The sequence below is a fragment of the Ranitomeya variabilis genome, chromosome 2, assembly GCF_051348905.1.
Source record: "Ranitomeya variabilis isolate aRanVar5 chromosome 2, aRanVar5.hap1, whole genome shotgun sequence".
NCBI lineage: Eukaryota > Metazoa > Chordata > Amphibia > Anura > Dendrobatidae > Ranitomeya > Ranitomeya variabilis.
In genome coordinates this window covers 1005882173-1005897686 of record NC_135233.1, presented here as the reverse complement: position 1 = coordinate 1005897686, position 15514 = coordinate 1005882173, and the positions used below count along the sequence as shown (strand labels likewise).

Below are 15514 nucleotides of genomic sequence, written 5' to 3'. Positions count from 1 at the left end.
CATCGGGTTACTAAGCGTGGCCCTGCGCTTAGTAACCCAATGTTTACCCTGGTTACCAGTGAAGACATCGCTGGATCGGTGTCACACACACCGATTCAGCGATGTCAGCGGGACCTCAACGACCAAAAAAAGGTCCAGGCCATTCCGACACGACCAGCGATCTCACAGCAGGGGCCTGATCGCTGGTACGTGTCACACATAGCGAGATCGCTACTGAGGTCGCTGTTGCGTCACAAAACTTGTGACTCAGCAGCGATATCGCTAGCGATCTCGCTATGTGAGACGGGGCCTTGAGGCCATGTGCACACGTTCAGTATTTTTCGCGTTTTTTTCGCGTTTTTTCGCTATAAAAACGTGATAAAAACGCTAAAAAAACGCTTACATATGCCTCCTATTATTTTAAGTGTATTCCGCATTTTTTGTGCAAATGTAGCCTTTTTTTCCGCGAAAAAATCGCATCGCGGAAAAAAAAGCAACATGTTCATTAAAATGCGGAATTGCAGGGGATTCCGCACACCTAGGGGTCCATTGATCTGCTTACTTCCCGCACGGGGCTGTGCCCACCATGCGGGAAGTAAGCAGATTATGTGCGGTTGGTACCCAGGGTGGAGGAGAGGAGACTCTCCTCCACGGACTGGGCACCATATAAGTGGTCAAAAAATAAGAATTAAAATAAAAAACAGTCCTATACTCACCCTCGATGTCTTCCCGCCTCCACTGCACGCTGCCGTTCGGTTCCTGTAGCTGATGTGCGGTGGAGGACCTTGCCGATGACGTCACTGTCCTGTGATTGGTCGTGAACGGTCATGTGACCGCTCACGTGACCGTGACGTCACGGAAGGTCCTGTGCGCACAGACCAGCTATAGGAAGAGGAGCCGGACGCCGCTGAGGAGATGTCTGGGTGAGTATAAGCATTTTTTTATTTTTTTTATTATTTTTAAACATTCTATCTTTTACTATGGATGCGGCATAAGCAGCATCTATAGTAAAAAGTTGGTCACACTTGTCAAACGCTATGTTTGACAAGTGTGACCAACCTGTCAGTCAGTTTTCCAAGCGATGCTACAGATCGCTTGGAAAACTTTAGCATTCTGCAAGCTAATTACGCTTGCAGAATGCTAAAAAAACGCGAAAAAAACGGAATAAAACCGCAAAAAAAACGCAAAAAAAAAAATGAGGATTTCTTGCAGAAAATTTCCGGTTTTCTTCAGGAAATTTCTGCAAGAAATCCGCAACGTGTGCACATACCCTAAGGGTTAGGAATTAAAGCTCTTTAATTTGACAATTATCTCAAAAGTCCATTAAGGGTATGTGCACACGTTGCGGATTTCTTGCAGAAATTTCCTGAAGAAAACCGGAAATTTTCTGCAAGAAATCCTCATTTTTTTTTTTGCGTTTTTTTTGCGGTTTTTTTCCGTTTTTTTAGCATTCTGCAAGCGTAATTAGCTTGCAGAATGCTAAAGTTTTCCAAGCGATCTGTAGCATCGCTTGGAAAACTGACTGACAGGTTGGTCACACTTGTCAAACATAGCGTTTGACAAGTGTGACCAACTTTTTACTATAGATGCTGCTTATGCCGCATCCATAGTAAAAGATAGAATGTTTAAAAATAATAAAAAAAATAAAAAAATGCTTATACTCACCCAGACATCTCCTCAGCGGCGTCCGGCTCCTCTTCCTATAGCTGGTCTGTGCGCACAGGACCTTCCGTGACGTCACGGTCACGTGAGCGGTCACATGACCGTTCACGACCAATCACAGGACAGTGACGTCATCGGCAAGGTCCTCCACCGCACATCAGCTACAGGAACCGAACGGCAGCGTGCAGTGGAGGCGGGAAGACATCGAGGGTGAGTATAGGACTGTTTTTTATTTTAATTCTTATTTTTTGACCACTTATATGGTGCCCAGTCCGTGGAGGAGAGTCTCCTCTCCTCCACCCTGGGTACCAACCGCACATAATCTGCTTACTTCCCGCATGGTGGGCACAGCCCCGTGCGGGAAGTAAGCAGATCAATGGACCCCTAGGTGTGCGGAATCCCCTGCAATTCCGCATTTTAATGAACATGTTGCTTTTTTTTCCGCGATGCGATTTTTTCGCGGAAAAAAAGGCTACATTTGCACAAAAAATGCGGAATACACTTAAAATAATAGGAGGCATATGTAAGCGTTTTTTTCGCGTTTTTATCACGTTTTTATAGCGAAAAAACGCGAAAAAAACGCGAAAAATACTGAACGTGTGCACATGGCCTAAGGGGTTGCATGGGCTATTCCCTCATTAAGCTATCATCCATTAAGTAGATAAGAGGTCTGGAACTGATTCCAGGTGTGGCATTTACATAAGCTGTTGCTACGAACCCACAACATGCGGTCAAAGGAGCTCTCAATAGAAGGAAAACAAACCATCATTAGGCTGAAAAAAAGAGGAAATCCATCAAAACGATAGCAGAAATGTTAGGAGTGGCCAAATCAACAGTTTGGTACATTCTGCAAAAGTAATAAGAGCGCATTAGTTAATTGAGAAATCAAAAAGCGACACTTGGTTTTATTCCTTGATAAAGGCACTGATCTGACACAAAAACGCGTTGATATTAATAAAAAAAACGTTTTGGAATCCCAAGGCTCTTCTTTCCCCCATCGCAACCTGCCTAAACCTGCCAGCTTCCATTTTTGCCTTGATTGGTATAATGGCATTTATTATATGCTTTTGACACACAGTGGCAGTTAAGAGATTAAACTGAGGCAATTAAAGTTAGCTTTGATTGCATCAGTTACTGCCGGGTATGTAATACAGCCAGCACCCTCGCTGTACAGAGTGAGCAAAGCTCCGGACCGCTCATTATATTCATAGCTTATCGCCCCTATCCTAAACTAAAGGATTAAATCCATTAACTTACGGTAAATACACTCATCACATCCATTTTGTCTGCTATTATTTTACTTTATATTGTGGGTCAAATAATTTTTGAGATATCCAAACCAATTTTTTTTAACAGAATGTGGAATTTGCTGCATCCTATGAATTTTCTATCTCCATATAATACAAACCCAAGAATCGGCCTTCACTACATGTAAAATGACAAAACCAGGATGGCTAGGAATGATCTTACTAGACTACTTTACCTGATGGCCCCTTCATTGCCGTAATACGCCTCTTTGTCGCTTAGAGAACATTTTGTATTTGCCTCAGGGTTTTGTGGATCACCAATACACAGTTTGCAGAGATTGGAATCAATGGCGGATCCCGGAGCGCAGCTCTGACTGAAGTAGGATCCTATTGGGGACAGAGACATATCAGCATGGTCATTTATTTTCTCAGCAGGGTTATCAGTACCAACCGATCATAAATTACAGACAGTCCGTAAAAATAGGGAACTTTTGGCTACAAATCAGAATAAAATATTGATGAACTCCACAATCTAAAAACAACTATAGGCGCTGCACACAATATGTTTGCATTAGTGGTTCTACTGCTGCAGATAAACGGACCTAACTACCAAAAATGCCCGATATAGGATGGAAGATTCCAGCCGTAAAGTATATAAATGTATCTATCTGCGCTGTAGATCACAAGGTAAAATAATTGATAAAATTATCTGCATGCGTTGTCCACCATAAAGTATATCCACAACTGCCTAGTCCAAAATGAATGAATTAATACGTTTTCGATACTTAATATATAATATATGAAAGATTTTACTATTTACCGGATGTTTCACGCTGAAGTTCTCCTGGATCTGCCCCCAGCTTTCGGGTGTATTGCCGTAGGAGTCTTCTGGATGAGTGCAGGCGATGATATAAAAACTGATTCCTTTTCAAAATGTATATGAGAAAAAGGTGGAGAACTGTCCCGGCCGGTGACAGTCCCCCCTTAACTCACCGATAATGTTGCTAGGTTTACAGCGTGAGCCTGTGCTTCCACACGCTAGTTGCCGACGAGGTGCAGCAGAGCCGCAGGACCTCGTGTGACGTCACTTGCACGTGATGTGACACGTGAACGGCCAACCAGGGACCTGAAGAAGAAGTCCGTGGACTTTGAAACGCGTTGGATAGATTCGTTTAGGTACTGAGTGCAATTCGTTGGCCGTTCACGTGTCACATCACGTGCAAGTGACGTCACACGAGGTCCTGCGGCTCTGCTGCACCTCGTCGGCAACTAGCGTGTGGAAGCACAGGCTCACGCTGTAAACCTAGCAACATTATCGGTGAGTTAAGGGGGGACTGTCACCGGCCGGGACAGTTCTCCACCTTTTTCTCATATACATTTTGAAAAGGAATCAGTTTTTATATCATCGCCTGCACTCATCCAGAAGACTCCTACGGCAATACACCCGAAAGCTGGGGGCAGATCCAGGAGAACTTCAGCGTGAAACATCCGGTAAATAGTAAAATCTTTCATATATTATATATTAAGTATCGAAAACGTATTAATTCATTCATTTTGGACTAGGCAGTTGTGGATATACTTTATGGTGGACAACGCATGCAGATAATTTTATCAATTATTTTACCTTGTGATCTACAGCGCAGATAGATACATTTATATAAAATATTGATGAGTCCATGATTTTTATCACCATTGGAAAAACGTGTACTTCCAATAATGTTTGTGTGGGAATATGATGAGCGTTAGGGGAACCTAAGAGCAGATTTCCTGCTTAGAATTCACGGTACTAATTGTCGTGCATTACAGAATTTGCAATAAATTTTGTTGTAAATTTTGCAGCTGATTTCACTCTTTGCATTATGAATATCTTGGTGCCTAATTTATCCATAAAATAAACAGTAGTTACCTGTTTGCGATATCTCATAATGTCATATATCATCGATATTTCAGAAGTCTTGATCAGTGGGGGTTTAAGGCCATCTGTGGATCCATTGTATGGATTTCCCCATGTGAAAATGAGCTGAGCAAAGTAGAATTGAAAGGGTAAAATGCTCAACTGAGAGCTTATAGCTTTCATTTTAGCAACTGGTGGAAGTCTAAGCAGTCTCATCGTCACCGATCAACTCCATATGTTAATGTGACATGTCAACAATTGTTTATAGTAGAAGGTACCGGCCACCTACTCAAGTGACCATGCTCTGGTGGTCTAGGTCTGTCTTTTAATCTCTAAGAACAAAGTTACTTGATTGCTGTAGTCAATCACTTTCTTTAATGGGAATCAGTAAAAAGCAATACGTTGGCCTGGCATCTTTATTGGAATCCTAACATGTATAACACACCAAGTATAGATCCTCACAGAGGCCTTTATCGTGTGCCTTTGAGAAAGACCTCTGGGTGGGCTGATACTCTGTGTGTTATACAGTACCCCGATTTTAACATATAATTTGTATTATTTATTCTTAAATATCAAAGTGTTGTTTTAATATTTTTTCTATAGAGTGTATATCCGGCTGAGTTATGCTAGCTGTGTTTGTTACTTTGAACCTCTTAAGTGCTTCTTTCAGTCTGTCAGTGCTTCTGTCAGGAGTGGTGCCAATTGAGTTGTTGCGATGTTTCGGGCACCCAAACCACACCTTCAATTTACTTAAATACTGCAATAGAACAAGTAATCGCAGGTTCAAGTCCACTAAGGGACTAAAAAAAAGCTAATTAAAAATGTAAAAAAAAAAATCTGAAATAAAAAAATTCTAAGTAAAAATGTTATTCCAGCCCTATATTGCTCCATCGTGAACTTTTGTGGGCTTCAGATAACAAAGACACAAACCACTTTTTCAGACAGATTTTTTTGCCACATAAGAAAACTTTACTATTTTTGTATCACTATAATTATACTGACTTGGAAAATCATGTTGACTGGTCTAAGCCATTTACACTGCACATTGAACACAGTAAAAAAAAAAACCTCCAATAAAACAAACAATGGCAGAACAGCATTTTTTCTTATTTCAAAACAATTGGAATCTTTTCTTCGTTTTTCAGAAAATTGTATGGCAAACTGAATGGTGTCTTACAAAGCTACAATTCCAGTAACTACGTTATGCAACAATCCCTCGAATGGCTATAAAAAGGCAAAAATAAGGTTATGACTCTCGAAAGAGGGGTGCAAAAATGGAAAATCGCTGAGTCGTGAAGGGGTGAAAAGGAATGTGTCATTAGAATATGACCTACTGTTTATGTTAAACGTACTTTTTCTCAATGTTTATTTTTTATAATACGATCTGTATTAAAAAAATAAAGAAATTGTGCAGTTTTCAGAGTGGCTACTGGGGCTATTCTGAACTCATACTTTCTGTTTGTTTAGGAAATGTACATGTACATTAGCAGTAATAGACTAAAGGTACCTTCACACGAAGCGACGCTGCAGCGATAGCGACAACGATGCCGATCGCTGCAGCGTCGCTGTTTGGTCGCTGGAGAGCTGTCACACAGACAGCTCTCCAGCGACCAACGATGCCGAGGTCCCCGGGTAACCAGGGTAAACATCGGGTTGCTAAGCGCAGGGCCGCGCTTAGTAACCCGATGTTTACCCTGGTTACCAGCGTAAAAGTAAAAAAAGCAAACACTACATACTCACCTGCGCGTCCCCCAGCGTCTGCTTCCTGACACTGACTGAGCTCCGGCCCTAACAGCAGAGCGGTGACGTCACCGCTGTGCTTTCACTTTCACTTTAGGGCCGGCGCTCAGTAAGTGTCAGGAAGCAGACGCTGGGGGACGCGCAGGTGAGTATGTAGTGTTTGTTTTTTTTACTTTTACGCTGGTAACCAGGGTAAACATCGGGTTACTAAGCGCGGCCCTGCACTTAGTAACCCGATGTTTACCCTGGTTACCAGTGTAAAACATCGCTGGTATCGTTGCTTTTGCTGTCAAACACAACGATACACGGCGATCGGACGACCAAATAAAGTTCTGAACTTTATTCAGCGACCAGCGACATCACAGCAGGATCCTGATCGCTGCTGCGTGTCAAACTAAACGATATCGCTAGCGAGGATGCTGCAACGTCACGGATCGCTAGCGATATCGTTACAAAGTCGTTTCGTGTGAAGGTACCTTAACTCAGATCTTTTGTATCAAATAATCTAATGATTGTGTGCAAAGGTCATTATAAAGGGAGTTACATCACCTATTGTGATTGGTAGTTTCTGAGGTATCAGATCTGCATGGAGGTGTTACCTGGCATTATAGACTTGCCTCTGATGATAATGAGATCTCAGAAAAGCCTTCTGTGAAGAACAGAAGTTATGACTCTACAATGTGGTCAGTGTGAAAATTGGAAGAATTCTATTTTTTTGTAACACAGATTTGATTTTAAAAAAAATGTAGTGAGGGACAAAATAGACTCCATTTTGGATTTTTAATTCAGGCCCCGTAGATTATCCAGAGATCTTCCTCCACTCCTGAAGTGGCACCCCACCCTTGGGATAAGTACACAATTTCCAAAAGAACAGAACTTTACAATATGGCCAGAGAATTAGAGGTCACGTGTTAATGAAGGCAAGGAGGAACAGAGCTGGGACCCCCTCTTCTCTTTTGTGCAAGGCGGCCCACACAAAGGGAAAGCTCTAGACCGAGCATCAGCAACATCTAGAGATGAATTATGAGAGTACCGTGCATCTCAGGGTTAAGTCCAATATACCACCAGACCCCTTGGAGCCCTAAGCACACACCCCAGTGTCTCATATTTCTCTAGCTGTCCCAGATACTGAACTATCAAGACTGGCTCTCTGGAATCACTTAGCTGACCCAAGTTGGGACTCTCCGTATCAGTCGAGCCCAACGAACCCGTTGAAACGTGAATCGTCCTGTTTGGACCTCCGGCTAGGAAAATATGACCCATCCTAGATATTGGAAGTTATTTCAGCTAGGAGGTCAAGGGAGGAGAATTCACTCCAACCCAGAGGTGGTGGTGGCGAATATGGGAGGGGACGAGCTAGGGGTTAAAAGCTGGCCTGCTGGCCGCGACCAATCAGCAACGCGGGATTTCCGAGACAGACAGACAAATGAAAGTACCCCTTAGACAATTATATATATAGATAAATTGGTGAACCAGAGAATGTGTGTGGGAGTCTTTACTTTCAGCAGTAATTTTTCTTTTTGTATTTTTGCATTCTGTGCAAGCCGGGATTTGGCCTCCCTTTCCTGAGCTGGAAATTACACTCAAAGGATTCCTCAGACTGGTGTACAGTGGTTGGGACCGGGTCCGTTTGTCTGCACTTATTCACACACTGAGGTCAACTTTGACGCATTATAAGGTTTTTAATATTAGACAGCTTTTGTGCTATTTTTGACCAAAAACAGTATTACTAATAACTCTTTTTACTTATTAAGTTACAGCAGGGTTTTTGCTCATTTTGTTTTTTGTAGTCTTTTTGGTTTATGGCCAATGTGAACATGCTTTTATGTGTTGCATGTATACCAACTCAAACCAAGCTCAATTTTTGTGCTTTTTCTGTTTTTTCTTTGTCTGATGTCTGTTTGGAGACAGAAATGTCTCCAGGTTATAGCTCCAGTAGGAGCTGAAGTGTACTGGATCCTCAGTGGGCAAAACCCTTAGATATTTGGACTTTGCTATAATTTATCTTTTGTTTTGACGTTATGCCAGAAAGGCCATGTTTATTTTGTTAAATCCTTTCATGGTTTATATTGTGGTTAATAAACCAGAAGGTGTTTGAACCAAGAAGTGTTCCTGTGTCTACCTTTGAAAGCAGCCGAGTTAGTCAACCTACCACAAGTTGATAGAAACCACCTGAGACTAGACGGAGGTGGACATGACTTGGGGATGGGTGGACCGAGAACTCCTGCAACTTTTGTTTGTATTGCGGTATAGATTTTAAACAAGAGTGTTGTTGCTTTAAGAGGAAGTTTAGATGTTTGTGCCTAGTGTATTACTGTGAGGAGAGTGGGGCTTATATACGGAGGCAACTCTGGCTCTCCCTCTTTCTCTCACAGGATGGACAGGAGGAAACATTACCCACCCTCCCGCCCTGTTTATAATCTCTGTCCTTAAACTTTTTAATTATTGCTTTTATAATGATAAATGCTTTATTGTATTTTTTAATTTGTCATTGTATATCTTGTACCAGGTTCAATTGTATATTGGCTACAAAGAGTTATTATTTGCAATAACCCAAGGGAAGGGCAATCCTTCAGCCATGGTTCCCTGGAGGTTTCCTCCACAGGGGGTTTTTCCTCTCCTGAGCGCTGTAGGATGACTCTTTGTGAGTCGGGGGTTTGCCAAGTTTAATCCCATTAATGCTTTTGCAGGGACTTCTAGTTTTTAAGTTTACAAAAATTATTTAATTATTTAAAAAAAAAAGTCAAATGAGACTTGGAATTTATAACCCGTCACGGCTTTGCGGTTTAGGAGTCAGGTGGATGTTGCAGACAAGTTAAGATGGACTCATTTTAACTAATAGAGGATGTAAAACCTCATGGTGGTGAGCAGGCTTGGCTTTGGTGGCCAGCCTCAAGGACGTTGTAATGGTAACATCCATCAGGGGCGGGCACAGTGGTTAAGCACAGGAGTGAGGATAATAGGGTCATTGGTGCCCTGAAAGTTTACTGGCTCTGCTTGAATGGCAAGCCAGTGCATGCTGCCCCTTTATGGTTGTCTGTCCTGGTGCTGTATGTCAGACAGCTGGGGATATCGCAGTACTTGTGAATTCCAATGTACTAGCACCCCACCTGACTCCTACTGTGATTATTTAATCCTGTGATTTGAATAAAAGCTGTGGCCATTTTGACAACCAAAATAATGTGTTTTGTGTATTTATTTTAGTACCTAGGTTTACAGTAGTTATGGTGGTTTTAAGAAGGAGTGGGGTCCATCCCATATCCAAAAGTCAAGAGATATACATTATATACAGCTGATACCGGTATACAGAATATGCAGCTGATAGTGGTTTACAGTATGTACAGCTGATACAGATGTATAGTATATACAGCTTGTACAGATGTACGGTATATACAATTGATAGAGATGTACAGTATATACAGCTGCTACAAATGTACAGTATATACAGCTGATACAGATGTATGGTATATGACAGCTGAAACAGACGTACAGTATATACAGCTGAGACAGATGTAAGGAATATACAGCTGATACAGATGTACGCTATATGCAGCTGATACAGATGTGCGGTATATACAGCTGATACAGATGTACGCTATATGCAGCTGATACAGATGTGCGGTATATACAGCTGATACAGATGTATGGTATATACTGCTGATACAGACGTACCTTATACAGCTGATACAGATGTACGGTATATACAGCTGATACAGATATATGGTATATACTGCTGATACAGATGTACAGTATATACGACTGATACACATGTACACTATATACAACTGATACAGCTGATACAGATGTACACTATATACAGCTGACACAGATGTACACTATATACAGCTGACACAGATGTACGGTATATACAGCTGATACAGATGTACGGTATATACAGCTGACACAGATGTACACTATATACAACTGATACAGCTGATACAGATGTACACTATATACAGCTGACACAGATGTACACTATATACAGCTGACACAGATGTACGGTATATACAGCTGATACAGATGTACGGTATATACAGCTGATACAGATGTACGGTATATACAGCTGACACAGATGTACGGTATATACAACTGATACAGATATTCAGTATATACAGCTGATACTTACCAAGGTCACAATTTTTGGTCTTCTTAGAAATTAGATAGACAGGGATATTCCATCCCATCATGTCACCAACGCTGGTGTGACAGGACTTTTTGCCTTGAAGATTGTTCCATGTGAGATCTTTATCCGTCTTCTTCACTAAGGCCACAACCCTGTATGATCCAAACTCTGCACCATAAAAATAAATGTCACAGTAAATACAGGACACCTCTAAAATGCCTCAGTAATGAGCTGGATATTTCATATGGAGGGAAAACAGAGGCAAATCAGTGACACAATTCATATGTTTTACATGTAAAATTTGGAGTGGCTTTTCCTCTATGTAATATGAAGGGTGATGTACAATAACAAATTGTATTGTGGTACCGTGTTAGCCAGAAAATCGATATGAATACTTTTCTGCCCAATGATGACAAAAGTATTCTAGGAGTGATACCTTTATTGGCTAACCAGTAAATAATATGTTTGCAAGCTTTCAGAGCACAGTGGCTCCTTCTTCAGGCAGGATTACAAAGATTACATTTGTAATCTTGCCTGAAGAAGGAGCCACTGTGCTCTGAAAGCTTGCAAACATATTATTTTCTGGTTGGCCAATAAAGGTATCACTCCTAGAATACTTTTGTCATCATTGGGCAGAAAAGTATTCATATTAATATGAAGGGTAAAATCTGTAATTAATTCAGCACAAATAATAGACAGATTTAGTAATAGAGATCCCCCATATACATAACTACCTCACAGAGACCTGTAGGTAATGCTCGGGGCACGCTGATAAATCTGGAAGTGATGTTCTGGTGTAAAGTATAAGGTTTTTTGTCAGTGATATCAGCAGATCTATAACTACAGTATTCACTAGAGCCTGTACCTATATTATGTATACTGCATGTTACCTGAATATTCTGACCCAGGTATCTGGCACGGGATCAAGTCATCTGCCGAAAAAAAAGAAACAGAAACCATTTTTTACATATAACGTTTTTAAAACAGTATGTACGATATGTTTTAAAATTAACCTCTCAGGAGATTCATGCTGCCATGTATGCTTTACTCCAAAATGCTGCAGTGTTTCAGAGAAAATATCCTTTGAAAAACCTGTGGCTGTCTAGTCCGACATGTAGGTTCCTGGCAGCCTTTTCTTGCCTTGTTCTCCTAAACTGAAAGGTTCATTCTCTATACAGTGGGGAAAAAAAGTATTTAGTCAGCCACCAATTGTGCAAGTTCTCCCATGTAAAAAGATGAGAGAGGCCTGTAATTGACATCATAGGTAGACCACAACTATGAGAGTCAAAATTGAGAAAACAAATACAGAAAATCACCTTATCTGATTTGGCAAGATTTAATTTGCAAATTATGTTGGAAAATAAGCATTTGGTCACCTACAAACATGCAAGATTCCTGGCTGTCACAAACCTGTAACTGCTTCTTTAAGAGGCTCCTCTGTCTTCCACTTATTACATGTAGTAATGGCACCTGTTTGAACTTGTTATCAGTATAAAAGACACCTGTCCACAACCTCAGTCACACAACAAACTCCACTATGGTGAAGACCAAAGAGCTGTAGAAGGACACCAGAAACAAAATTGTAGCCCTGCACCAGGCTGGGAAGACTGAATATGCAATAGGCAAGCAGTCTGGTGTGATGAAATCAACTGTGGGAGCAATAATAAGAAAATGGAAGACATACAAGACCACTGATAATCTCCCTTGATCGGGGGCTCCAGGCAATATCTCACCCTGTGGGGTAAAAATGATCACAAGAACGGTGAGCAAAAATCCCAGAACCACACGGGGGACCTAGTGAATGACCTGCATAGAGCTGGGACCACCGTAACAAAGACTACCATCAGTGTTATGATCCTTTAATGGTAGAGGATCACAAATAGACCAGCAAGTGATTTAACTTAGGACAAGCTCTAGGGAGATGGTAACTGGACTGATCGCAAACCTGAACCTATCCAACACAACTAGAGGTAGCCGGTGAATGTGCCTAAAAAAATCCTAGACGTCTCGAGCCAGCCTGAGGAACTAGCTACCCCTAAAGAGAAAGAAAGACCTCGCTTGCCTCCAGAGAAATAATCCCCAAAGATATAGAAGCCCCCAACAAATATTAACGGTGAAGTAAGAGGAAGGCACACACATAGGGATGAAATCAGATTCAGCAAAAGAGGCCCACTAGGACTAGAAAGCAGAAAATAGAGCAGGGGTCTATGCGATCAATAAAAAACCCTTACAAAATATCCATCCTGAGATTTCAAGAACCCACGCACCAACTAACGGTGTGTGGGGAGAAACTCAGTCCACTAGAGCAACCAGCAAGCGAGGAAATCACATTTTAGCAAGCTGGACAAGAAAACATGATAAACACTGCTGATCAAAAAATGAGCAAACAAAACTTAGCTTGTCTTGGATGGACTGGGAGCAAGGTAGTCAGAAGGAAACTGAGTAGCACTGATTACATTGACAGCCAGCAACAAGTGAAAGTAAAACAGAGCTATATAGGCACCTCCCAGAGGATAACGAGACAGCTGACCAGCAGGATAACAAATAAGGCCACCAGGGGGAGCCCAAAGCAAAAGTCAAACCATACCACCTGTGACCACAAGAGGGAGCCTGAAAACAGAGTTCACAACACATCAGTAACACACTACCTCGCCAGGTACTTAGATCCTGCAGTGCCAGACATGTCCCCCTGCTTCAGCCAGTACATGTCCAGGCCCATCTGAAGTTTGCTAGAGAGCATTTGGATTATCCAGAAGACTATTGGGAGAATGTCATATGGTCTGATGAAGCCAAAGTAGAACTGTTTGGTAGAAGCAAAACTCGTCGTGTTTGGAGGAGACGGAATGCTGAGTTGCATCCAAAGAACACCATACCTACTGTGAAGCATGGGAGTGACAACATCATGCTTTGGGGCTGTTTCTCTGCAAAAGGACCAGGACGACTTATTCATGTACATGAAAGAATGAATGGGGCCATGTATCATGAGATTTTAAGATCAAACCTCCTTCCATCAGCAAGGGCATTGAAGATGAAACGTGGATGGGTCTTTCAGCATGATATTGATCCCAAGCACACCGGCAAGGCAACAAAGGAGTGGTTTCGTAAGAAGCATATGAAGGTCCTGGAGTGGCCCTGCCAGTCCCCAGATCTCAACCCCATAGAAAACCTTTGGAGGCAGTTGAAAGTCCGTGTTGCCCAGTGACATGCACAAAACATCACTGCTCTAGAGGAGATCTGCATGGAGGAATGGGCCAACATACCACCAACAGTGTGTGCCAACCTTGTGAAGAATTACAGAAAACCACTGTCATTTGCAACAAAGGATATATAACACAATATTGAGATGAACTTTTGCTAATGACCAAATACTAATTTTCCAACATAATTTACAAAATAAATCTTGCCAAATCAGACAAGGTGATTTTCTGGATTTGTTTTTTCATTTTGACTCTCATAGTTGTGGTCTACCTATGATGTCAATTACAGGCCTCTCTCATCTTTTTACTGGGAGAACTTGCACAATTGGTCACTGACTAAATACTTTTTTTCCCCACTGTAAATACATAGATATGAATATGCAATTTTCACTTTTTGACTTTTGCTACTTTCTTGCCATCTTCTATAACATTTTTATTTTTCCCTTGACATAGCCATATCTGGGCTTGTTTTTTTAGCTGGTTGAGTTGTAATTTTGAAATAGTTTTAACATAAAATGCACTGAAAAATGAGAAAAAAGTTCCATGTTTGGTGAAATGGTGAAGAAAACGTAATTTATTTTTTTATGGTATACATTGAAAAAAAAAGTTCCACTAGGACTAATATGGCTGGTATCGCTAGTCAAGGACTAATATGGCTGGTATCCCTAGTCATGGACTAATATGGCTCGTATCGCTAGTCAAGGACTAATATGGCTGGTATCGCTAGTCAAGGACTAATATGGCCAGTGATGCATCCATAATGCATAAATAAATGTATGGTTTTGGAGAAAATATAGTGCTTCAGCACTTCTGGATAGCCTAATATATTATCAACGTTGTGTTAGGCTTCTTTCACACTTCAGTTGTTTGGTGGCAGTCTGCTCCGACATAGTGACGGATCGACGGATCTGTCACAATTGTTGGGAAAACGGTTCTAACGGATCCGTTTTTTTGACGGATCCGTTACTTGGGGGTTGTCTGGGAAAAGTATCTACTTTTTGGAGCATGCGCAATTGAAAAAGCGGATTGGGGCGACGGATCCGCCAAATGACGGTCGTGACGGATCCGTCGCCCATAGGCGCCCATTCTATGGAATGGCGGACGCGACGATCCGTCGCGAACCGCCATTTCGGAGCAGACAAAAAAAGTTATAATGTCCGTCTATGTCTAAATGACGTCTGCCAAATTTCGACGGATCCGTCACATGGCGGATGGAACGGACGATCATCCGTCACAATCCGTCGCTAATGCAAGTCTATGGGAAAATAGCGGATCCGCCAAAAAAATGGCGGATCCGCTATTTGATGAAAACGGAGGATTCAAACTGACGTCAAAAGACTGAAGTGTGAAAGAGGCCTTAGACTCACTGTTGAGATTAGAGATGAGCGAATTTGATCGGAAAAGATCGCCAAACATAAATTCTGCACGAATATGGCACATTCGGATTCGTGATCGGAAATCCCAGCAAAATTTTATACAATCGATAAAAATTGGTAAAAGTGCGGGAAAATATTTATGTTGCCTCAAAAATATTTTCAGCTTTTTGGCAGCAATAGTTGTGGTGTATCATGAGCATTTGGCACGTGTTTGATGAAGCGGATGGGATGTTCAGAGCTCCGAGGTGAAATCACATGTCCCTCTCTATAAATATTTGACATGTGGTTTTCACGCC

General features: G+C 41.6%; 1 protein-coding gene across 1 annotated transcript in view; it reads right to left on the bottom strand.

Annotated features, from left to right (window-relative positions):
- The window catches only part of LOC143808513 (saxiphilin-like), a 104027-nt gene that overhangs the window by 20432 nt on the left and 68081 nt on the right, over positions 1-15514 (bottom strand). The window contains exons 14-16 of the mRNA XM_077291263.1: positions 11536-11577; positions 10649-10813; positions 3125-3275 (exon numbers count right to left, since the gene is read on the bottom strand). Of these exons, the coding sequence (XP_077147378.1) occupies positions 3125-3275; positions 10649-10813; positions 11536-11577 (358 nt within the window). The remainder of the gene's footprint in view (positions 1-3124; positions 3276-10648; positions 10814-11535; positions 11578-15514) is intronic.